We start from the raw sequence: 25165 nt of genomic DNA, 5'->3' as shown, positions 1-25165 counted from the left end.
AGGCTTTTGAGACCTCAGGATTGGCAGCTTGTGGGCAGGGAGCAAAGACTTGGGCAAGCTTACTAGTGTGATTCCCCTCTGGTGCCATCTGCTGGCTGAGAAGGGAAACGTTGTCAGCCATTAACCTTTGCTCCTCTGATGAAGAGGGTAGGTGGGATAGCCTTTGTCTTTGTGGTCTGTGGACTGCTTTTAGATAAATAGAAGGAACAAAAAGAACTTTTTGCATCTGCTTTTAGCTCCAAACCTTATGCCAGAGAAGCACAGATTGAGATTGCACATTCTGGTTTCCTGCAATATCACAGTGTCCTGCTTTTGAGAGGTTGTTACTCAAAGCATTTTCGAGTTTTAAAGCAAAAGGAAATCCCTACATTTTTATTTTAAATTCTTTCTGGTTGTGTTGTGTTTGGTGTTGATGCAGTGAGTGCAAGGGAGTTCTTGGTACAGGCACAATAGATTCCTCTAAAGTCCTCGAGAATAAGATGTAATTTTCAAACTACAACAAGGCCAGGGGAAGTTGTAGACTTGCCAGAGTCTGTACATTCTTTTCTTCCCAGGACTGGAGGATCACTGAGGGAGACTGATTGTACCCTGTCCCCCAACAGAGCAGGGGTTCCAATCACCCCCACATGGACAGGCCTGCCTGCTAATGGCTTTCACCTGCTGTAGGGGAAATAAAACCACTGCCTGTCTCCCGTTGTGCATGGTAGAGGCCATTCCATTGCTAGAAAAAAGGTGAACTTTTGGGGATACACAAACTTTTGAGCTGTGAGTTCGGTGCCCAAGCCTATCTTTTTCGTCTGACTTGCAGGTCCTTAGAGCTTAGAAGAGTTGGTGAGCCACATCCTTGCATTCAAAGAAGTCTTGTTTTTTGTTTTTTGATTTTTTTTTTTTTTTGCCAGTCTTGGGTCTTGAACTCGGCTTGGTCACTGTCCCTGAGCTTTGGTGCATAGGGCTAGTGCTCTCCCATTTAAGCCACAGCATCATTGTCCCTTTTAGGTGGCTAAGAGATAAGAGTCTTAAGGACTTTTCCTGTCTATGTTGGCTTTGAACTGAGATCCTTGGATCTCAGCCTCCTGAGTAGCTAGGATTACAGGCATGAGCCAAAGATACCTGGCTGAGTGAGGAGTTTTTGAGATAGTGATAATGATGACTGCTGGTGTTGCTGTGTCTGAGGTGCTTACTGTACCCATGCATTCTGCCTAGATAGTTTCATTGCTGCCTCTTGCCTTGCCATCACTCTCATTGTACAGGTAATGGACAAACGAGGCTGAGAAACATGCCTGAGAAACATGAGGTCACATGCCTAACTAAAAGCAGCACAATAAACCAATCCAAGCCCTATGAAAGATGTATTCCCTCTCTCTAAATTATATATATATATATATACACACATATATATGTAGGTATAATTTATCTTATTTTATTAGGCATGTTATATCGAATAAGAATGTCAGTGAAGAATGTATTTTTCTGAACATTTGTAATCAAAGCTGTACTATCCATGTATGTATGTCACTACCCCTCCCCCCATCACACACATGTAAAGTCTCAGTGATGGTTCCTGTAGTGGGATGGCTAGGTGAAGTATTGTAGGCATACAGTTTTGATATGTTACCAAATTATCCTCTGTAGGAGTTCTATCAGATGCTATTAATTAAACTGCATGTTAGTATTTGGAATCTGTTTTAAAAAGACCACTTACTCTTTGTGTTGTTTTGTTTTTGTGAGGATTTAGGTGGGGCCTCTGAATTTTGGTAAGAGTCATAATATTGTTTTAGATTACTGGTTCCTGCTAGTGACTAAAGACATTCAAGGGTTCTCAAAGTCATATATAAGCATCAAGTATATAGAAAATACATAATGACCTATACATGTATATTATAGATTTTAAGTGCACATAGGGACTGTTGTGCTTAATGAAGTACTGATTCTGTTAATATTGTTTTTGAATTTTTAGTTCAGTTAATAACAGCTTGATTGATACCTTACTGATGGCTTCATTGTTTGAGATGCCTATGGATTTTGATGTCACATTAGCTTCATTTGTCTCCTGTCTTCACTTAAGCCTAAGCCTGTGAACAGAGGAGGGCATTGTACATTATGTACATTGTACATTGTGTCCATATATATATTTTTTTTGTTGGTCGTGGGACTTGAACTCTGGGCTTGGGTGCTGCCTGTGCGTTCTTCAGCTCAAGGCGAACGCCCTACCACTTTAGCCACAGTGCCACTTCCAGCTTTTTCTGCTTTTGTGGTACTGAGGAATCGAACCCAGGGCCTTATTCATACAAGACAAGCACTCTACCACTGAGCCACCTTCCCAGCCCCATGTCCCAATATTTTATACTAAAAATTATCTTTCTTTTGTAGATATTCCTTTGAGGACCAACCTGCCACCACCATTCAGAAATTACAAATATGGTAATGATTGTTTTCTTATTCTCTGAAGTGTATGTTATCACTATTTTGCATTTGTTTTTTGTTGATAGGAATTTGAATTTGGTTTTCAAAGTTAATTTACTGTAAATTAGAATGAGTTTGGAGGCACTGGAGGTAAAGCTCAGCCATAGCACACATACTTAGTATGTATAAGGCCCTGGGTTTCATCCCCTGGCTCCAAAATAAGTAAATAACCCATTTGGAAGGTTATGGAGTATAGGAATCCTACTATATTGTTAAAACAAGTTGTAATTGTTTAGGAATGCAGTGTGTGTTTGAGGAATAACATGTTTGGCAAAACTGTTTCTATAATAAGTTCTTTACCAGATAATCAAAGAAGGAAAAATGATTGAGGACTAAGAATGAGAAGAACAGATTTTGTAATTTACATGCAAATAACTTGAACAAGTTAGGTTTATATGTTGCATGTTGCAATGATGATTTAAATATATTGTAAGAAGTCCAGAGGCTGGGAGTCATGAATTGGAATAAAGACAGAAGAGCCACTACCCTTCAGCATACTGACATTTAGCAAACCTGAATTGGAGAGTTGACTTGAAAATTAGGATGCACCTAATGAATATGTCCATTAATGAGTGCAGACATTTTTAAAGTATACATTTTTTATTACCTTAGATCATTTTTTGGAGTGGCTTTTTCTGCTGTTCCAGTTCCACAGGGCAACTGATGACCTAGAGTCCTTTGAAATAGCAGTCTCCTCCGTGTGTCTGCATTTTAATACCAGAGACTTAATTGTGAGGTCATAAGAGGTAGTCAAGCAGAATTGAAGGCACTGAGTGGAAAGTACCTTGATTTATTGGCCCTAAAGCATTTACATACTCAATATTGAGTAAGAGAAAAGAATAGAAAGTGTGATTAAGGTAAACATGAAACTTCTCAGTTGTGGCTTTCTTGGCTTTTGAAGAATAGTGCCTTGAAATAGAACCTTCAACTTGACTCATCTTTCACATGCCACTTCAAATTAGAAGAGTTACATATGGTTTCCCTTTTGCATGGTGCTTGTGTCTATATAAGACTTAGATTCCACACAAGTTGTTTCTAAAGATCAATTTAAAAATAATGAGAGCATCAGACTATCTGAGTTGTGATAAATAATTCCCTTTCGATGATTGCATCTGATTGAAACCCTTTCCTCCCAGGGCTTCTGTGTATGCAGATGAGCTGGGGAGAAATTGCAGAACCACTGGAGTCTTCTTTGTTGGGGTTTGGCGAGTTAACAGTCTGATACTTTGTGAGGAGCAGGAAAGGCTGCAGTCTTACTTTGTCACCTGCCATTGCCATCCAGCATTGTTGCATGACTTGTGGAAACTGAACACTCCTCTGGGTGTGGGGAAGTAGGAAGGGTGCAGAGTCAGATCCCAATGTTTCAGGTTACTGTTGCTGTGCCCTTGGGCACAGCTGGCTCTCTTGGCCATCAGTGTCTGAGATTTCCCAGAGTCCTCTTCTTGTTTAATTGACATCTACATCTGTTACTGATTTAACCACTTATGCTACTTATTTTTAAGTCCCAATTGTGTAGCTATCAGGTATTCAAGGCATTCATGTCCAGTGCTCATATGCTAATTGCTATTTTATAAGGCTCTATAAAATCAGACAGTTCATGTGCCAACATAGTAAATGTTCCACAAATACAAGATACTATTTTTTATAAAGTTCTTTCCTCAAGGATATTTTATTAAGGAAACAATACCCATAGATAGTGCTTTGTTAATAAAGAGTATTTTTTAAGAAGTCAAAATAAGCAAAGGAGATTATACAACCACAAAAGATATATAAAATACAACACTTTCTGCTAGCTTATCATTTTTCTGCATTCCCTCTTCTTGGATTTCACCAGTTTGTGTCAGAGAGAACAATCTGGTGAAATTTCTGTTCAGAGTATTTCTTTTTCTGTTAAAAGTAAAATAACATAGTCTTGTTGTGGACTTGCCAAATCTCTCAAAACAAAGTTATTTCTCATTAAAAGACATTAAAAATATGTAGGCTGTGATTAATATTTAAAAAGTCAAAGTACAGTTTTCAAGTTGATTTTAACAGACTTTGAGCTCCTTTTTTTTTTTTTTTTAATCAGTTATGGGACTTGAACTCTGAGCTTGGGTGCTGTCTCTGTACTCTTCAGCTCAAGACAAGCACTCTACTACTTGAGCCACAGTGCTACTTCTAGTTTTCTGGTGGTTTATTGGAGATAAGAGTCTCACAAAGTTTCCTGCCCAGGCTGGCTTTGAACTGTGATCCTCAGATCTCAAACTCCTAGGATTACAGGTGTGAGCCACTGGCGCCTAGCTTGAGCTCCTTTTATTAAAAAAAAAAAAAAAAGTTGTTGGTTTCTCTAACCTAACTCAGATAATAACTGCAAACACACATGTAGCAAGAAAAGTGTAATGGTTACTCAGAATAATAAAGAATCTAATGGTAACATTGTTTTATTTTGTTTATTTTTATTTGTTTATTTTATTCCTTCAATGTAAATTGAGTTTTAACACTTGTAGCATATTTACATACCTAAGAAGCATATTTTTCTTGTATTTATTAAGAATGTAGATCTGTAGTCCTGAGGGTGCTGACCTTGTACTGAAAATCTCAATAGAAAGCACTTGGAAAAGAATGAAAAAGGATAAACTCAGTGGAAGTAGATGGTTTGCATCTATGAAAATAGAACAATGAAACATGTTGAAATTATCCTAATAAGGAGAGAGAAATTGGGGTGTGTGTGAGACTGACTGGATGCATTGTAAATGTATGGAAATGTCAAATGAAATCCCCCCCCCAATAACTAATGTATACTAATGAAAAAATAGAAGGAAAAGAAAACACTAGTAATGTATAGCTGTAGGTTGACTGCTTAAATCGTGGGTATTTGAGAATGGCAGTTCTTCACTGGGAGATGTATACCCTATTCTTGGGGTATTATGGCAACACCATCAAATTGAAGTCTGTTTTTTAAATGGCTCATTTCCTACCACCACTGAAATTCCTTGTGACAGCATGAGCAATAGAAATGAATTGTACTTTCCAGCCTACTGAGATGTAATAATATGCTGTACTCACAATAGAATAATGGAATGGTTAAATAAAACAGAGTTGGGAACTGGAAACTTCAGGAATTTAAGCCTATTGAATGGCTATATCTACTATATAATTAGGGACTGATGGTTGCAGTCAGAATTTTACCCAAGTGTGAAGAAATTGCCTATTGTAAAAGCACAGTACGACCTGACTTCAGAGTAAGCAGATTAAGGAATGAGGCTGGGGTTGAACAAAGCGCCTTGGGCAGAGTCTGCCTGTGCAGTGTGTAAAAGCAGAAAGTGGATCCTGTGCTCGTGGAGCAGCAGCTGTGTGATTACCAGCCATTCCAGACAATGTTTGACTTCTGACAGTGATACAGAATGCTATGCCTGCTCTGAGAGTATGTGTGTTTTTGAACTGCTGTGGTTAATGCCTGCCTCAATTTAGGATATATGTATTATTTTTCATATTTGTGAATTTAGCCTTAATAATGACTCTTAAAAGATGAAATAGTCATGGGATTTGTTTTTCTTCAAAGGTCAAAGGGGCTGAGTTGACTTTATATGTGAAACACCATTGTTGTGTGGCAAAGTACAAAGCTTTAAAGCATCTTTGTACTTTTATCTGTGTGTGGGTTTTTTTTTTTCTTTCTCTCCTGGAGCTGGGGATTGTACACAGAGCTTCCAGTATGCCAGGCAAGTGATCTACCACTTAGCAACACCTCCAGCAGCTTCAAAAGAAGTATTAGAAGTGGGTGCTGGTGGTTCATGCCTGTAATTCTCCTCAATAGCATGAGTAGGAAAATCTGTGAGACTCTTACCTCCAATTAACCACCAAAAAGCTAGAAGTAGAGCTGTGACTCAAGTGGTAGAACACTAGCCTTGAGCAACAAAGCTCAGGGATAGCCCCAGAACCAGTACAAAACCCCCAAAACTATTAGAATAATCTGTGTAAATAGACAATTTGTTGTTTTTTTTTCAGATAAACTAAAGATTATGCATCAAGCACATAAATCAAAGGTATGCAAACCGCATTATAAACATGTCTAGGAATGTTAAAAAAACGAAACTTATGCAGTACAATTAACATGTATACAAATAATGTTTTGAAATAAGTCAGGTATGTTCCATGTGTGTAGTATGTGGCTTATAGTAGGACTCAGCATTAGTTGAACTGAGGAGTGAGTGAACGCATGTATATTTTGTATTTAAATCATTATCATTTTGTAGGTTTCCTTTCTTTAGCCTTCCTTTCCCATTAAATTAAAAAAGCCAAGTCACATATATCTATTAGTAGCAGATCCTTTAAAAAGGTAGTGTAGCTGGGTGCCCGTGGCTCACACCTGTAATCCTAGCTACTCAGGAGACTGAGATCTGAAGATTGCGGTTCAAAGCCAGCCGGCAGGAAAGTTCATGAGACTCTTTGTTGTTGTTGTTGTTGTTTTTGGTCTTGTGGCCTGAACTCTGGTCCTGGGCACTGTCCCTGAGCTCTTCAGCTCAAGGTTAGTGCTCTACCACTTGAGTCACAGTGCCACTTCAGCTTTTTCTGCTTATGTGGTGCTGAGGAATTGAACCCAGGGCCTTGTTGCATGCAAGGCAAAGCACTCTACCACTGAGCCACCTTCCCAGCCCAAGAGACTCTTATCTCCAACAAACCACCAGAAAACCGGAAGTGTTGCTGTGGCTCAAGTGGTAGAGCACTCACCTTGAGCTGAATCAGAGCCGAGTGATAGCGCCCAGGCCCAGAGTTCAAGCCCCACGACAGACAGACAGACAGACAGACAGACAGACAGACAGACAGACAGACAGACACACACACACACACACACACACACACACACACACACAAAAGGTAGTGTATGGTGTACTTTTAAAATACCTAACATATTTATATAAAATAAGGAAGCTTGGGTCACATATAAAAGAAGCCATTTATTACTTGGCAGTCTAGTCTCTCTGCTTAATGACATCCCAGAAGCAATTAGAGGCAGGTGATCCATTGTAAGGGAAGTCTAGCTTATTCCCCAGGTCATAGAATACAGTGAGTTCTAAAGGGATTTTCAGTCCTGTACTCACACCTCTGTTCTTCCTCCTCCTCCTCCTCCTCCTCCTCCTCCTCCTCCTCCTCCTCCTCCCCTTCCTCCTCCTCCTCCTCCTCCTCCTCCTCCTCCTCCTCCCCTTCCTCCTCCTCCTCCTCCTCTTCTTCCTCCACCTCCTCCTCCCCACCTCCCTCTCTTCAGCTCAAGGCCAGTACTCTACCATTTGAGGTACAGCACCACTTCCAGCTTTTTCTGCTTATGCGGTGCTGAGGAATCGAACCCAGGGCCTCATATATGCAAGGCAAGCACCGTACCACTGAGCCACCTTCCCAGCCCCTCTGTTTCTTCCTATAGTAATGTTTTGATGAGATCACAGTAGAAGATTTGCCTCTTGTTTAGTCCCACATGGACTTTTTGTTGAAGCAGTATGCTCACTCAGTTACATGAAGCTGTCAGGAGTCAGGACCTAATCTTACTTTTAACTCTTAGGGTCACTAATACTCATCTTTGTGTCGAGGTGTAGTTATACTCATAAACTCAATCAGCTTTCAGGTGAATATATGACCTAGATCATAAGAAAATGGCAGGGGGATTGGTAACTTTATAGGGACTTTCATATATGAAAAATTGGTAATACCCATTGTCAGATACCTCAAAATGTTGTGTTTACATGTGTCTGAGGGACACACAGTGTCTTCTGCCCCATTTATGGTACTAGAACTTTCCATCACTACATCTGACCACAGACTTCATCCAGTTTTTTACTTCTTAAGGCCAGGACTGTTTTCAACCTTGTTCCCAAAACATGGAAAACATGAAATATAGTCCTTCCTTCAGATTGGTTCTGGGATCCATTTGGACAGCAAAATCAAAGATCCTCAAGTCCTTGAGATAGAAAGGTTTGAGAGAGAGACAGAGACAGAGACAGAGACAGAGAGACAGAGAGCACTTTGAATTATTTTTAGATTACTTACAATGCCTAAGACAGTATAAATGTTATCAAAATAGTCATTATACTTTATCATTTAGGGAGTAATAACAAGAGAAAAAGATCTTTACATATGCCAGACAGAGAGAACCAGCATATGACTGATAGTGTTTTCAATCCATAAATGGTTGAATCCACAGCTGCCCACCCATTGGGCACTCACTGAGTTGTGAGTTAGGATTATTTCCCCAGCTGAGCAGTACATTTGTTCAAGGAGGAATTCCCTGAGCTAGTCACTTAGAGTATTTGTGGACTCTGGTTGTAAACTTTCCCCCAATTCCTAACTATTCCAGTTAAGTATGGACTCTGTCCCCTGGAGATGGTTATGCAACTTTCTAAAGAATTCCATGTGCTTTTTACAGATAACAGTCTTCAAACCTCAGAAAACCTTAGCCACATGTTCTCATCACACCCTGTACTACCCACTGCTAGCCTTATTTCCCTTCCCTTGTCACAAACACTGTTTTTTTTTTGTTTTTTGCCTTTTGTTTTCTTGGTTGTGGGGCTTAAACTTTGGGCCTGGGTGCTCTCTGTGAGCTCTTCATCTGAGGGCTAGTGCTCTACCACTTGAGCCACAGCACCACTTCCAGTTTTATGGTGGTTAATTGGAGATAAGAATCTCATGGACTTTCCTGCCTGGGCTGCCTTTGAGCCAAGATCCTCAGATCTCAGCCTCCTGAGTAGCTAGGATTACAGGTGTGAGCCACTGGTGCCTGGCTTAAACACTCTTAAGAATATAACTCTAAAAAAAAAAAAAAAGAATATAACTCTACAAGCTGTGATTGTCTAGACTCATTAAAGTGAGTTCCTCTTAGACTTATGCATTTTACTAAGTTAAATTATATTTCAACTTAAGAGAGTAAAATATCCCATGAGGGTTATAATAAGTCTTAAATAGAAATGCTGGAGATAGCCAGGTGCCAGTGGCTCGTGCCTGTAATCCTAACTACTTGGGAGGCTAAGATCTAAGGCTCAAATCCAGCCTGGGCAGGAAAGTCCATGAGATTCTTATCTCCAATTAACTACCACAAAACCAGAAGTGGTGCTGTGTCTTAAAGCAGTAGAGCACTAGCCTTGAGCAAAAAGAGTTCGGGGACCGTGTCCAAGCCCTGAGTTGAATGAGAGAGAGAAGGGGGGGAGGGGGGAGACTGACACATAGACACACAGACAGAGAAGAAAAGGGAAAGGGAGAGAAAGACAGGCTGAGGGAGAGGGAGAGAGAGAGATATGCTGGGGATAATGAGGATAGTATCGTGATAGTATCACAATGTCAATTCTGAGCTGGGTGATTCAGTGCTTACCTGTAGTCCCTACTATTTGATAGGTGAAGGCAAAAGGATCATGGTTCATAGCTGGCTTGAAGAAACTTATCAGAATAACAAAACTAAAAGCAGAAGAACTGGGAATGTGGTTCAAGTGGTAGAGCGTGGTGGTGTGCCACTGTAATCCCATCGACACTGGAGACATAACTACCTGTCCTTATGTGAGATCACACAATTGAATTGGATCAGTTATCCTACAAATCAATTAAAGCCACTTTAGTCATAAGAAAATAAATGTAAATTAAGAGTACAGTTAATGTGCATTTAAGTCTTGCTAACTCACTGTTGGCTTGTGTGTGGAAGCAGTTACTGCAGGCATAGGTTGCGTAAGTGTTTCTCAGGAGAGTTATCTGGCAACACCTGCCAAAATAAAAGTTGCACATAACTCTCTGACTTTACTTCTAGGGATTTATAGCATGGATAGAATTGTACATATGTAGTATATGTGCAAGGGTGTTCATTGCAAGATAATTTATGGAGAGGAGAGGAAGAAGCTCAGTGCTCATCTCTGAGGACTGAGCTAGATGTCTTTTCAAAGAAAAGGCAGAATGATTAGAAATTGTTTTTAAGAGCAAAAGGAGTCAGAACATAGCATACCTATGATCCTGGTGTGTGAAAATGTTTCCATACACATCTGTCCACAGTGCACAGAGACAACCTGTGAAGGCTGTGCAGGAATTAGGAGTAGATACAAGTTCTTTGGAAGTAGCTGGCAGAGAAGGGCTGGGAGGAGCCATACTTTTCACTCTGTCCATATGTTTACATCACGAGTATGTACTACCTATTCTAAAATGATTTTCAAAAAGGAGGTTTTCTGTTTTCTTCTAATACATTGCTTTGAAGAACAAGTTCTTGTGCTCCTGACTAAATGAAGTTCATGGCTGATGGCCTTTGGGTTCAGAGGGTCTAGTTTGGAGCTGAGAGGCCTTTCTGTTCTGTTTCTAGAAAAGACATCTGGTTGAAAAGTAGTTCTGTGTACCCCACTAAGTGTCACTTGCATGTGCTGTCCATGGCCAAATGGTACCTAAAACTCCTATGTCTATGATGCCTAATTGGATTTGTAGCTGTAAGTGGAGAGCAAACTCATCTGCTTCCACCCTAATGACATAAATAGTACAATTGAATGACACAGGTGAATCCTTGTTTGCTTGGACAATATGTTTAGCTAGGTGGACTTTTGGGTTATGTGAGATAAAGTTGCTTCTCTAAGAAGTCAAATGGGTAAAGATTTAACTTAAGCTCCCCCACTGACTGGCAGTATATCCTGCATTTGTTAGAGTGAAAACTGGTCAGAAGAGGCATGTGCTTCCTGTGTGTGAGGGTTTATCCACTTCCATCTCATGTCCTCATGACAAGGTGATGAGGAAAATGCTTTTCTTCCCCTTTATTAAAGAGGGGGAAACGATCCTGTGTTTCACAGTTTACAGGGAACCCACAGCTGGGCTCTTGAGAGTTGAACCCAGCTAGGTCTCTCTTCAAAGCCCTTGCTGTTAGTATTGTCTCTTCAGTACAGTGTATGCACTTAGTAGGTCTGCATTTGTTTCCTTCCCCTCTTCTTACCACAGTGGGAGTCGAATGTGACTTAGATTATTGAATACCTCCAAGAAACAATTCTTATGCTTCTGTGAAGCATGCCCAGATATGCACTGTGCAGGAATACTGATGGCTTTCCTTCCCTTTCAGACGAATGAGCTGGTGTTGAATTTGGAGGATGATGACCAACTTCTGCTCAGAGAAGGCAGTACTCTGAGAGAGGCAGGCATCGGTGAGTGGGGGCTTGTTAAAGCAGTGTGCTGTGGGGCACTTGCTGTCCTGACCTGTGTCGCCCTGCCTGGCTGGGTGTATCAAGTGATTCCCTGCAACTCAAACATTCCCTGTGTGCCTTTATGAGTCCTGCTTGGGATTCAAAATGCTGTCCTTGCTCACATTTGACCCAGAATACCAGATCTACTTTCCAAGTGTTCCAAATACAAACAGTTCTTTTCAGAAAGTTTGCTCAGAATTTTGCTGAGGGTCATTTAAGATGATTGACAGGCCATTAGTACCAGGATTGCTTACTCTCATTGGTGGCACTGGAGCCCACAGTCTTGAATGTAGTAGAACTAAGGTTGAATAATGAAATGAGTTATTGTTCTTACAACAGGCTGTGAGGTTTCTTTTTCTGTTTATGTGGCACAGAGGAATCAAACCCAGAGCTTCACACATGCTAGGCAAGCACTCTACCACTAAGCCACATTCCCAGCCCTGCTGCGAGGTTTCTGATAGGCATCCGAGTCACTCATGGCTGACCCAGGCATAGAATTTATAATAGGAACATAATGTGTACAACTGAAGAATTGTCTGACTTCGTCTTTCAACTTGGAATATGTATATTGTTCTACTTTATTGAAATAGAAATAGAACAGAGAAAAGAAATAGAATAGAATATAGAACTAGAACAGAAATGTTAGTGACATGTCTTGTGGCCATTAGATGTCACTATTCTTCTTCATGTACCTAAAGCAGGCCAGGCAGTGAAGAGCGAGGATTAACCAGGAGTTCACTGTACCTCTGTCACACCTCTGTTGCCAGTGGCTACAATGGAGTGTCACAGTCACACTTCATAATCCTCTGTGCATGCTGCATAAGGAATTCTCCATGTGAGGCCCACATTGGGGAAGCTATACTTTTTTTTTTTTTTGGTGGATGTTCTGAATTACTGTAATCACATGTGTCAGGAATTCATTGAATGATTTATGTGACTTAGCATGAATTCCTGACAGGGATCTTTCCATTTAGGTAGGATTTAAAATAACAAGTTTTGAAATCACAGGTGGTTTTCTGGGTTAAGTCAACATTCTTGGCCAGGATTAGAATCTTTTCTTATTCTGAATACATAAGGCTGATGGTTATGTGAAAAATAGTCTTTAACAGGGCATTTGTTTCTTCGGGTACTATTACTGTGTCAGGTGCACCTGTCTTTTTGAGCATGTGGCATACAGGTAGTCTGGCTTTTTGTCACACTATAAGGTATAGTGAATATAATAGACTGTTATTGATACGGAAACTGACAGCTTCATGAGGGGACTAGAAAATACAAAGTAAACAAAACTGAAAGGAAATATTTTATAAGGTGATTGCAGTGGTATTTCTAATTGATGGAGAACAAATGAATTAGAAAAATCACATCAGGCCCCAATTGCCAAAGCAGTCAGGGAAATACATTTCAAGTTTTTATCTTTATTCAAAAATGAATTCTATGTGGATTAAATGCATGTAATGCAATCAGTATATAAATAAATATCAACTGTAGCTCAAAAACTTCATAATCCTGGGGGAAAGCTTATGAAGCATGACCTCAAAAGCAGGCCAAGGCCATGGAAGGGGAAAGTGATAGATTGAGTCTAGAAAGTATAGACAGTGCTAAGGAGAAATAAAAAACTGGGGAAATATGTGCAGTGTAAATGACACATAAAATGTTGCTAGCCTGTCTTTATAAACAATTCTTATAACTAGCATGAAAAAAACCCTGAGAAATTCTACTCTTAGAAGGAATAGCTAACATATATGAAAAAATAGTTCCTCCCCACTTACAGCGGGAGAAATGCACATAGAAGTAGAAACTACTTTATGAAACCCAGTGTGGTGGTTAAGAATTATAGCCGACAGCAGGAGCATTTCCACAGCCCAGTTTGGCCTCTGGGTGACCTTGGGGAAGCAGCAATAATTACAGGATTAGCAATTTATGAATATGAGTAGAGGTCTGTCTCCAAAGGTGTTCGTGGTACTTAGGAACAGATGCTATCTTGTGACATAGTTGGAGTGTACACCTTTGTCCATTCATAGTTAACTCTGTCATGTCTTCCCCTAAGCCAGCAGGAGCATGCTGCTGTATGCAGTTGGGGTGTGGGACCGGGGGAGAGGTGGTGGTAGTGGTGAGGGGATGGTTCTTTCTTTCTTTCTTTTTTTTTTGGGGGGGGGGGTCCAGTCGTGGACCTGAACTCTGGGCCTGGGTGCTGTCCCTCAGCCCTTCAGCTCAAGGCTAGTGCTCTATCACTTGAGCCACAGCGCCACCTCCGGCTTTTTTTTTCTGCTTATGTGGTACTGAGGAATTGAACCCAGGGCCTCATACATGCAAGGCAGGCGCTCTACCACTGAACCACCTTCCCAGCCAGATGGTTCTTTCTTTCTTTCCTTCCCTGTTCATGAATCACTAACATGGCTATTTACTGAATAGCAATACATCTGGAGTGATCCCATTATCATTTAAAAGTGTACAGGTTTACGTATTTGTAGGTGTATATGGAGAAGAGATCATGTACTAATGTTCTAGAAATGCTTTCTCTGGGTATTGGTATAGTCAGTAATTGAGTTTTTCCCTTTTCCCCCTGTATTATCTAATTATTCTTGTGTGATTAAGATTTTTCTAGTTTACATTCATTCTTTGTAATTAAGGATCTTTTTTTTTTTTTAAATAAATCACTATAGAGAAAATTGGTTTTTGTTTTGTTTTTTTTGGTCTGGTCGTGGGGCCTGAACTCTGGGCCTGGGCGCTGTCCCTCAGCTCTTCAGCTCAAGGCTAGCGCTCTACAACTTGAGCCACAGCGCCACTTCTGGCTTTTTTCTTTTTGCTTATGTGGTGCTGAGGAATCGAACCCAGGGCCTTGAGCATGCAAGGCAAGTGCTCTACCACTGAGCCACCTTCCCAGCTCCCAGAAAATTGGTTTGAGGTCTGTACATTTTGCTTGCTTTGTGATCTTCCATGAGCCGCCTGTTTATTATTGTTAATTATTATTATTGTTATTATCATTATCATTATCAGAATGGGAGCAATGAAACCTGTTTGAGAAAGTTGCTGTCATGCTGTGGGTGAAGTTGAGAAAGGGTTGAGGAGAAGAGCAGAGGTTGTAGAACACCACACAGAGAACAACACCTGTTTTATTTGAACACCTGTCTGAATGAGGCAGTTTCTGTGTATTCTAAATTGAGTATGACACAAACTTGGTTTCCCTGTGTATCAATTTCAGACTGACTTTTGTAACAACCTGTGTAAAGGTGAGAGCCAAATCCCTCTCTGTCATGCTTATTTTACACCCATAGAACTGTGATCAGAGTCTGATTATTTTCGTGGGTTCTCCACTGGTCCCAGGTTGATCGGGGTGTTGCTGTGATCAGGGTGTTGCTGTGCTTTGGGGAGGAAGCTGAGGTTGTATCTGGGAGGAGTCAAGTTGTCATAACCATGCTTAAGTGTATGATTTTTCTGGGGAACTTTCCCTTCCTTCCACACTGCATATAGTGAGGTTGCAAGAGGCTCCACAGAAAACCCTCAAGTTCTCTCTCACCATTTGATCTTGCTGCAGAGCTGGCCCTCCGCTTTCTCTGTCCGTTGCCATGGGAATAATGCCAGTGTAAGAGATTTATCATTGTGATATTTCTGCAGGAGTGGTGGAAGGAAAGGGAAGATTGGAGGGAAAACATGGAAGCTTTCTGGAGACCCTCTGCCCACAGAGCGACCACCAGTTAGTTCATGCTCTGGCCTTTTACCTACACTCCTGGTGTCAGCCCAAGCTTTTACTGTGGACTCAATGGGAAATAAATAGAAGCAAAATAGATTTGCTTTCTGAAAGTAAAAGGAAGATTTTGCCAGGAGATATTATTTACAATTTAAAGGCTTTTTATCCCCCATTACTCTTAATGATTATGGCTTATAGGCTTTGTCTCCTAAGTAATAAATTTGCATGTAAGTGTTGTTTTCAGTGGTATTTTATGTCTTTTATTTTGCTATTTCCCTGGCTACCGTTATCTTTTGAATTGCTCTGATTTAAGAAAGAATTGTGGCTTGTTGACTCTCCAACACTAGTTGTTTTATTGGAAATAGTTTAAGTTACAATAGACTACACTAGAAGTGTTTATCTGAGAGAAGAGTTCTTGTCAAGCGAGATCTTGTAATAATTCCAAAACTTCCTTGTTTATTTTCTTCTGTGTCGCTTCTGCCATCTGCCTCCACCAGAACCCAATGTCAGTGCTGTGGACCTCTCTGGCTCTCTCTCCCCCACTGAGGCTAACACTGTAGGATTCCCTAGCACCTCTTATTAAGATGCTTTTGCGTTTATGTTTCTTTAAGGTTTAGGTTTTCCTCGATCTCTTTTGGGGGTAGAAATGTCTAGCAGGCATGTTTCCCTCTGACAGAGTGTCATGGTAGCTTCTCTTCACCTTAACATAGTGACAATCTGGGTGCTGGTGACAGGTGGCAGTCCAGGGAATTGAGGGCTTCCAAAATAGGAGTTAGAATGCACCCTCAGAGATTGTTGTTGTTATTACTATTATTGTAGTGCTGGGGATTGAACCCAGGGTCTTACATACATTAGGGAAGCAATCTACACTGAGCTGCACAGATACACACACACACACACACACACACACACACACATATCATGTATAATGATCAAAGTGGGGGTATTTAATGTGTCTTAATCACGTTAAGCATTTGTTACTTTGTGTTGGGAGCACTGAAATCCTTTTCTTTTTCTTTTCTTCTTCTTTTTTTTTTGGTTGGTCGTAGGGCTTGAACTCTGGGCTTGGGCGCTGTCACTGCGCTCTTCAGCTCAAGGGAGTGTGTAATCTACCGCTTGAGCCACAGCGCCACTTCCGGCTTTCTAGTGGTTTATTGGAGACAAGAGTCTCATGGACTTTTCCTGCCTGGGCTGGCTTTGAACTGTGATCCTCAGATCTCAGCCTCCTGAGTAGCTAAGATTACAGGTGTGAGTCACCGGCGCCCGGCTTGAAATCCCTTTCTTCTAGCCATTTTGATATATACAATAAATTATTGGTAACTGTAGTCATGCTACTTTTCTATGAAACTCCAGAACGTATTACCTAAATGTAATCTTTACCCACTGACCAATGTCTACCTTTCTTATACCCCTCCATCCCTTCTGGTAACCCTATTTTATTCTCTACTTGTATGGAAACAACATTTTAGCTTCCATATATAATTGAAAACAGGCAGTAGTTATCTTTCTGTTTGGCTTGTTTCCTTCTGCATCCTCCCATTCCATCCATGTTGCCACAAATGACAGTATTTCATCCATTTTTGTGGCTGAGTAATATTCCAATGTATATTATTTTTCCTCCTTATTCTTAATTACATTTTAATTTTCTTTAAGTAGCCATACTAAGGGGTCACTGTTACACAAATCAGCTTATGAGTGTAATGCATCTTCATCATTGTCACTGTTAGGGAAAAGGACGGATTCAAGAGGCAAGAAGAATCAAGGCAGACAAAGACATCAACCTCAGCCAACCAGATCAAAGTTGAAGGGAGACATGACCAGAGGAGAGTGAGGAAAGACAGGAGGTGTAATGAGGTGTAATGAGGGGTGGAGGGACTTTAAGTAGGGTCTTGGGTGGGGGGTGGGTCACAGGAGCTGGAGGGTTCAAAGAGTTTCATGAGTTTATGGTGCAGGCCTGGCTCTGGGAACCTATTGTTTGAGCAAGTGCCTTGCTTTGCCAGGAATAGTGTGCTTTGAGGTATTCTGGTGCCTGTCACCTGTGATGATAGGGGAGTGGGCTTTCACATTTTGATTAAGATTTCTGGGCTGGAGACTGGACTGGGAAGGTCCCCCTCCCCTGGGGGTGGGGAGGGGATAATATGTGGGCCTAGCCATGGGAGCAACATTTAGTTATGACTGCAGAGTCCCATCAGTCACACCTCCCATTCTCCCCTTTTTCACCCTATTTTCCTTCCCTCACCATTATAGAAATTACAGGTATGTACTTAGTCTAGGAAAGGTCAGGTTTTTAAAACAAATATTTGTAGTTTATAATCTTCTCTTCCAGCCCCCCTAAACAGCTAATCCAAAGAAGACATTGGAAGTCTGATGTGAAAAGCACAGTACTTGAATATTGGGCATTATGAGCATGCTCATAATTCCAGCACGCAAGAGGCTGGAGAACAGGGAATGTAAATTCCAGGCTAAAGCGGGCCACATAGTGAGACTCTGATTTAAAAAAAAAAAAAAAAAGGCAAACCCACAGCATTTGAGGCTTCTTTGTCTTTCAGCCTCCGTTGGTGAAAACTGAGGAGAACTCATCTGAGAGCTAGGCTCTGAATGGCTGTGAAATTTGAGATAGGATGTTTTCCCAAAGCAGGAGAGAGGGTAAAATCGTGTTTTGATTTCATATTGCTCATAAACCACACCACGCCCTTCATGCATTAAAAAACAAATCCAGTTATTGCTACTTGACAGCCTTTGCTGGTTGACCCACAAAGCCAATGCACATAACCTATCTCAGTCTCCTTTCACCAAACCACAGGGTTGGTGCCACCAAGCATGAGGTAGGGGACATGGGCAGCACACAGTGAGGTCCCATGGACAGATGATACATTTGTGGAGATGTCAGGGAGGGAGTTTAAGTCCATTGCATTTGATTTTTCTTGGAATTCCACAGTGAAAATTAGATTTAAAGTTTTAAAATTTTATTTCAAACCATCATTAGTATTTTCCTGTTAAAGGTGTGCCCACGAGTCTTACCTGTCTGGAAGTGTTATACAATTCTTAAGTTTAAAAACCCTGTCTGTGTTCCTTAAACAGGAATGTCCTATGAAAATGATTCACAAATGTGTTTGGAGAGCTCCTACTTGATTTCATTTGATAGTAAGATGAAAGGATGAGGTTCTGGTGTGTTATTGGATTTTAGATTGCACATTCACTTCCGATTTCCAGGGCAAGGCTCTCTGCTCTGCACCTGACTACACTCCCGCCTGCAGCACATTTAATTTAAAGCCAGGTGCCCTGGGGACAGCATGCATGAAGCAGACTTCCTGGGGGCTCTTTCCCAGCTTCCATTAAAGGAGCCATTTAAATAGAATCTAGGCAGCGGGAGTTTAGGGGATAATGATGAAAAGAGTGATTATACACAGGTCTGAAAAATCATTTGTAATTTGCCTCCCCTTAAGTTTGCAAGTCAGGCCAAGCGTGTGTTGCATGCCTGTGGTCCCAGCTATTTGGAAGAAGAATCGTGGTCCAAGGAAAAGTTAGTGCAGGGGCTGGAAAGGTGGCTCAGTGGTAGAGTGCTTGCCTGGCATGCATGAGGCCCTGGGTTCGATTCCTCAGCACCACATAAGCAGAAAAAGCTGGAAGTGGTGCTGTGGCTCAAGTGGTAGAGTGTTGGCCTTGAGCTGAAGAGCTGAGGGACAGTGCCCAGGCCCAGAGTTGAGGCCCCACGACCGACAAAAAAAGAAAGAAAGAAAGAAAGAAAAGTTAATGCAACAGCATATCTAAAAAATAAATGAAAAGCAAAAGGACTGGCAACCTGACTCAAGTGGTAGAGTGCCTATCTAGGAAGTGGGAGGCTCTGTGGTCTATCGCTAGTACCAACAAAAAGAAAAGTTAATTAGAAACAAGCATATAATTAAATAAAAATACATTGGTAAGTCAATTTTTAATATATGCCTATGACATTTTCTAAAACATTTTCAACAGTTTTATAGTTTTTTTAAAAAGAAAACTACCATTTGAAGACTTGATTACTAAAGTTTAAAATCCATTCCATGTATTACTTTCGAATGTTCAGAGTAACATAATTTGTGTGCTTTTTTTGTTAAGAGTAAAGTATTTTTTGTTTGATTTTGAAGTATTTTAGGCTTTAACTCATGTGTCAATCTAGTTTTCCTTTTAAAAATGCAATAATCTGAAAATAAAATCTTTACCTAGATGATGTTATTTTGAGCCTCTGGGAGATGGCATCTGTACTTTATAAATAATGAGTTTCTCTCTAAGTTAATTAGACTTGGACTCATGAAAACCAAACGGCTTCGTTAGTGCTTGCCTTCCATCTCTGTAGAGAAAGCTCCCTGTGTCCTGTCTGAGCTGCGTGCAAGAAGCTAATACTTCTTAAAGGAGGTGCAGATAAATGTCAACTGCAGTAAATGGACGTGGTAATTACACATAGCCTGCCTTGAGTACAGTGCAGGCTGGAAAGACTTGGGAATGTTCCATAGGTAAATAGCACATCAGAGGTGAAGCATTGTTCTGTGATTATTAGCAGGAGCCTTTGGCTCCTTCTCTATTGTAAGATGGCTACAGTCACTTGCAATGATGTAGGTCTGCCTCTGAACACACTTCTCTTCAAAAAGAAAACCCCAGGAGCTTTTTTTGTTGTTGTTAAAAGCATAGATCTCCAAATATATCTTACCTTTGAATAACCCGTTTTCTGAAATCCCTTTTAATATGTTACTGATCCAAAGATGGCGCCTCTTAGTGATTCTTTGAAATTTGATTTCTTAACTAACTAGCCCCTATTTGCCCAGTTTGCTTCAGCCTCTGCCCCAGCCCCTCCTAGATTTCCAGTTCCTTGCTGCTATGTCTCTGGAGAGCATGTGGTCTGATTTTCATGTGTTTAGATTAAATTTCATCTAGCGGACATAGTAGGACTTCAGGGAGCATCTGCGAGTCTGAGTGATTTATTTCCTTCTCTCAACACTTGTTTGTTTTCTGTAGTAAGCACAATAGCATATGGCAGAGATATTCTACTTGATATTTTTGCAAACAGCAAAACCATTTTAATGAAATGTCATGCTAATCTCTTTCATCCTTTTGTGATAAATTCTAATGATGAGATTAAGGCTAGAAATTACAGACCAGCTGTAATCCGTGGCACTCTTATTATCCTGTTTATCTGACTTGAAGAGTTTTGCTGTTTTTAGAGTCTATGTTAATTGAGTACTCAGTATTCATTACAAATAATCTTGTCTGTTTTCTCCTCAAGATTTCTGAAGGCCCTTTTGCTCTTTCTGTGAAAGCTAAGCAGACTGTATTAACTTCTGGTTTAATTTAAAAAACCAGTGTGGAACTTGTTGGCACGCCACCTTAAAGAATCGCATGTTTAATAATTGGAAGGCTTTCCATCAGGGCTTGTCTCCAGTCTGAATTAATAATGTTGCTGACTTACTGCTTTAGAATACGGAGTCCTTGACCTGCTAGGTTGAAAGAACTGTGACTGCTCTGAACCTTTGTGGGTCCTTTAGCTGAGCCATTTCCCCTGTGAATAATTAGAGGCATTTGAAGGTATTGCAGTAGAAGCCAATTTGTGTCTTTCACTTTGCATATTGTTGAAGCCTCATGAATTAATCATAAGCAGGGCAAAAAATTAACTTCTTCAGACACATATTTTGATGGGTCATGAGGGAGAATGTAAAGTGATCTGTAAAATATTCTACTGATCCTTTAAGTATTAAATTATTATACCTACAGGCTCATTTTCAGGGTGGGGGGAAGTGTGCCCCCTCCCTTTCAGGAACTGAGCATATTTGAAAAGATGAAAGTTTTTTATTTTCTAGAACTGTGCAGAGGATGCTAAATGAGCAAGATTGGGATTTCCTGAAAATCTTGACCATTCTTGTACAGGGGTGGGGGGTGAAAGTATTGGTTTTCCTTTTAAGTTATTTGGATTTTATACTCTTCTAACCACACCTGAAGTTTCTGGTTGATGTGATTAAAGGTATTGTGCAAACCAAAGACTGACTCATCTTTTTCATTTTTGGCATCTAAACATTTATGTTAGGTTTTTAAAGAGAGGTAGCTGAGTAAGAACCACACCATGCACATGGTATTTAGGTAAGGGGTAGGTTTATTCAGTAGACCTACTGGGACCAGGCCAGGTTGGCACTCCATGCAGCTGGCAAAGAGGGCGTCTGGCCCTGGGCTAGGCCTTATCTAGGGTAGGGCCAAGTAAAGAGAGGTAGGACCAGGTAAGAGGAGGTGGGACTAGGTGGGAGAAAGGTGTGGCCACATCAGATCCAGATGTGACCTCAGCCGATTGGATGTGACCTCTTCCAGGTGTCCCAGTTGCCTAGGTAACACAGGTACTGGGTGGGGTCTGCTCACCATCCAGGAGTAGACCTTACAATTTAGTTAGTCTAAAAATCAAATGCAGATCTCAATACTTGTTTAAAATTTAGTTTTACTTTAAAACCTGTTTTCCATTCTGTTTTTCTTCTTTTTCAGCCAATGAAACTGAAATTGCATTCTTCTGTGAAGAAGATTATAGGAAGTACAAAGTTAATCCCATCTTATCCTGGTGAAAGGTGTCTCTGGGGCTTCCTTTTTGCATACCTATGCTAAGCTCTTTATACCTGAATTGACAAATAAATCTGAACACATTAATCCTGGCCTTGTGTTTCTTTCTCTAAAGGTCCCTTCATCCCTCTCTCCTTCTCTTCCTTTCTGCCTTCCTTGTTGAGACCTAATATGAGAAAAACATTGATTTTTGTCAACAAAAGATTTGTATTCAAAAATCATAATGTGTTGTATCAAGTTGAGGATTATGTTGGTAATTTCCAAGTTGGATTCTTGTAAAAAATTTTTTAAATTGTTATTATAAAAGGTGATGTGAAGAGGGGTTATAGTTACATAAGTCAGGTAAAGAGTACATTTCTTTTTGAACAGTGTCACCAGGCTGGATTCTTTACAAAGGTAAGACCAAGGTTGTACTGTTTAGTGTGTGTGTGTGTGTGTGTGTGTGTGTGTGTGTGTGTGTGTGTGTGTGTGTGTGTGTGTGTGTGTGTGTGTGTGTGTGTGTGTGTGTGTATGTGCACATTGGTACTGGGGCTTGAACTTAGAGCCTCATTCTCTCCTCTCTTGGCTTTTTCGCTTAAGGAGAGTGTTCTGCCACTTGAACCATACCTCTGCTTCCAGTGTACTATTTATTTTGTATTTCTTCCCTGGTTTTATAGTAGAGCACCTGCTACTGTTATTGGACCAGATTGTAACAGTCAAAACTGATCAGCTCAGGGGGTGACATTGGATAGCATGTATTTTAAAGGGGGTTCAATGAGTCACTTTTCTCTTTAGGATCTCTGTTTGTATACAATATCATTGCTAACATTTTTTTTTCTGATCTGAGCTGTATTTACTGACTTATTTACTATAGTAAACTATTTTATGTGGAGAAAAGAGGTAGGCAAATCTTTAGGCTTCTGGAAGAAAATTATTCTTGAAGAACAAGTCTACAGGGGCTGGGAAGGTGGCTCAGTGGTAGAGCGCTTGCCTTACATGCTCGAGGCCCTGGGTTCGAGTCCTCATCACCACATAAGCAAAAAGAAAAAAGCCGGAAGTGGCGCTGTGGCTCAAGTGGTAGAGCGCCAGCCTTGAGCTGAAGAGCTGAGGGACAGCGCCCAGGCCCAGAGTTCAGGCCTCACTACCGGACCCCCCCCCCAAAAAAAAAAAAAGAACAAGTCTACATCCTGGAAAATATATTCTTTCCAAATAATAGAATACTTCGGCTTTCTGAGAGTAGCTGGCCTTTCAGCCAACATGTGTCCAATCACAATTCCTGGAAAAATTGGGTGGCTCTACAATTAGGCCTAATTTACCCTTTACATTGCTACTTAGATGAATTGGTTTTATAGTGATGGTAATTTATGAAAAAAACTTTATTTTTAAAATCAATATTGAAAGTCTGCTCAACTTGGTCAGAAACAGCTTTGCTTTGTGGAAAAATGTAGTAGAGTTTCTATAAAATAAATTCTATTTATTTTCTTCACTTATTATACAAAATGCTGAATATACAGATGACCTAGGACAGAAGTTTTGCCCCAGTGAGAAGGGAAAGATATGCACGCAAGTGATGTTAGTAGAACTGAAAGAAAAACCACTACGGGAGCATCGACAGCAGCATAATTAATTCTGTGTGGGATTTGTAAGGTCCGCACAGGGACACCTCCCTACCCTTGGCTAAGTTTCCACCCAGTATCTGTTACCTAGGTAACTGGCAGACCTGGAAGTAGTCACCTTCCCCTTCTGCTAGGTCACATCCTAGGCCACCTCTGGTCACATGCCTCCCATCTGACCTTAGGAGGGTCCCAGACCCTAAGGTCACATCCAGAGTCCTGTGTGGCCACACCTTTCCCCCACTTGGCCACACCTCTTCCTGTCCCTGGCCTAGATAAGTCCTGGCCCAGGGGTGATTTTCCCCTTCCTTTTTCAGCCATGCCTCTCCAGTATGCATGGTGGGGCAGCAGTTCAGTAAATAAACTTCTTTTCCTGCCTGAATAGAGGGTGGTGTTCTCTTCATTGGCTACCTAATGAAACCTACCCATTTAATATACCTTACGGGATTATTTTCATTTTAGTTTATTTTTAAAGTGCTGGTTGAGAATTAGGGGTGTAGATTAAGTGGTTAAGCCCTGGTCTATCAACTTTGAGGCAGAAGTTCAATCCCCAATACTGCTTGAGCTCTGTCTTCACAGTTTTTCTTAGAAGGAAAGAAGGGAAAGGCTTCCTGGAAAAGGGAATAATGCATGCAGAGGCAAAGGACTGAGCAATCTTGGGGTTTCACAGAGTATAAAGTAGAGAGACTAGAAGGAGTAAGGACCGGAAGGGTGGGCAAGTCAGGCCTTGTAAGTCACATCAAGGACTTGGAACTTTATCTGGTGTGTAGTTGGGAGGCAGTGGTAAGATTTAAACACGAGAATTCCATGATTTGATTTGTGTTTTATAAAATGAGCCCAAGTAACCATCCTGATGGCAGAAAAGATGAAGGTTGACTGGAGAGCTGGCCTGGGGCAGGGACAGAGGGAGGATGAGGAGAAAGGAGACCTTGAGGCTGCTCACCTGTGACCTCCATGAAACCCAAGCCAAGGCAGCAAGTACTCTGCCTAGGTCATCTCATCCGCCTTGAGTGATAGATAGGAGATTGGGAGTGGAGTGGGGCAGGGGAGGCACCTGGAGCCAAGCTTTCCTTAAAATCCTCTGGCATCTGCCATTCTACCCAGTGGTCTTCCAGGGAAGACAGAATGCTTGAGACCTGAAGAGTGCCTGGGTGTGGGCTGTGTAAGGAGGAGTGGGGGGAGGTGACACCAGCCATAGCCCAGTGGGGAGCCCCAAAGGCAGAGCAGCTTCTCATGTATTCATTTGTTGATTGCTCCTTCAATTTATATACAGGCTTGTCTTTTGAAATGTGAAGTTAGCCTGTATTTACCTGTATATTTTCTTATATAAACAGTGCCATTTACACATACACACATATAGCATTATTTATATATTATGTATCTATTCATTTTGTGTGCATTTTCCTTATCACAAAAATTACATAATTTTACTTATAAATTCAGATTTAAAAGAAAAAAATTAGGAAGGATGGAAGGAAGGAAGAAAAGGAAGGAAGGGAGAATCCAGACAGCGCATATTCAATGCATATACTATGAAGGGAGGAGTCGGTTGGGAGGGATGGGGAGAAAGATGAAAGGAGTGATACCAGCCAGCATGCACTGTACTTACACACTGATTTGTTGAATGGTAACTCCTTTGGTACAACTGCTTAAAGATAATAAAAAATTAAAATGCATTATGACTAAAAAAGGACTCTTGC

At 40.9% G+C, this 25165-nt stretch overlaps 1 protein-coding gene across 2 annotated transcripts in view; it reads left to right on the top strand.

The window, feature by feature from the left end:
• Positions 1–21954, top strand: part of CUNH2orf76 (chromosome unknown C2orf76 homolog) — a 51395-nt gene extending 29441 nt beyond the window's left edge. For both annotated transcript variants that reach the window (XM_070021854.1, XM_070021855.1), the window contains exons 4-7: positions 2371–2421; positions 6448–6485; positions 11498–11579; positions 21802–21954. In XM_070021854.1, the coding sequence (XP_069877955.1) occupies positions 2371–2421; positions 6448–6485; positions 11498–11579; positions 21802–21878 (248 nt within the window). In that variant the 3' untranslated portion in view covers positions 21879–21954. The remainder of the gene's footprint in view (positions 1–2370; positions 2422–6447; positions 6486–11497; positions 11580–21801) is intronic.
• Positions 21955–25165: the final 3211 nt, after the last annotated feature.

Source organism: Dipodomys merriami, unplaced genomic scaffold (genome assembly GCF_024711535.1).
Source record: "Dipodomys merriami isolate MVZ:Mamm:240054 unplaced genomic scaffold, mDipMer1.0.p SCAF_146, whole genome shotgun sequence".
Taxonomy (NCBI): domain Eukaryota; kingdom Metazoa; phylum Chordata; class Mammalia; order Rodentia; family Heteromyidae; genus Dipodomys; species Dipodomys merriami.
The sequence above is the reverse complement of the archived record's forward strand: the minus strand, read 5'-3'. Positions and strand labels throughout refer to the sequence as shown.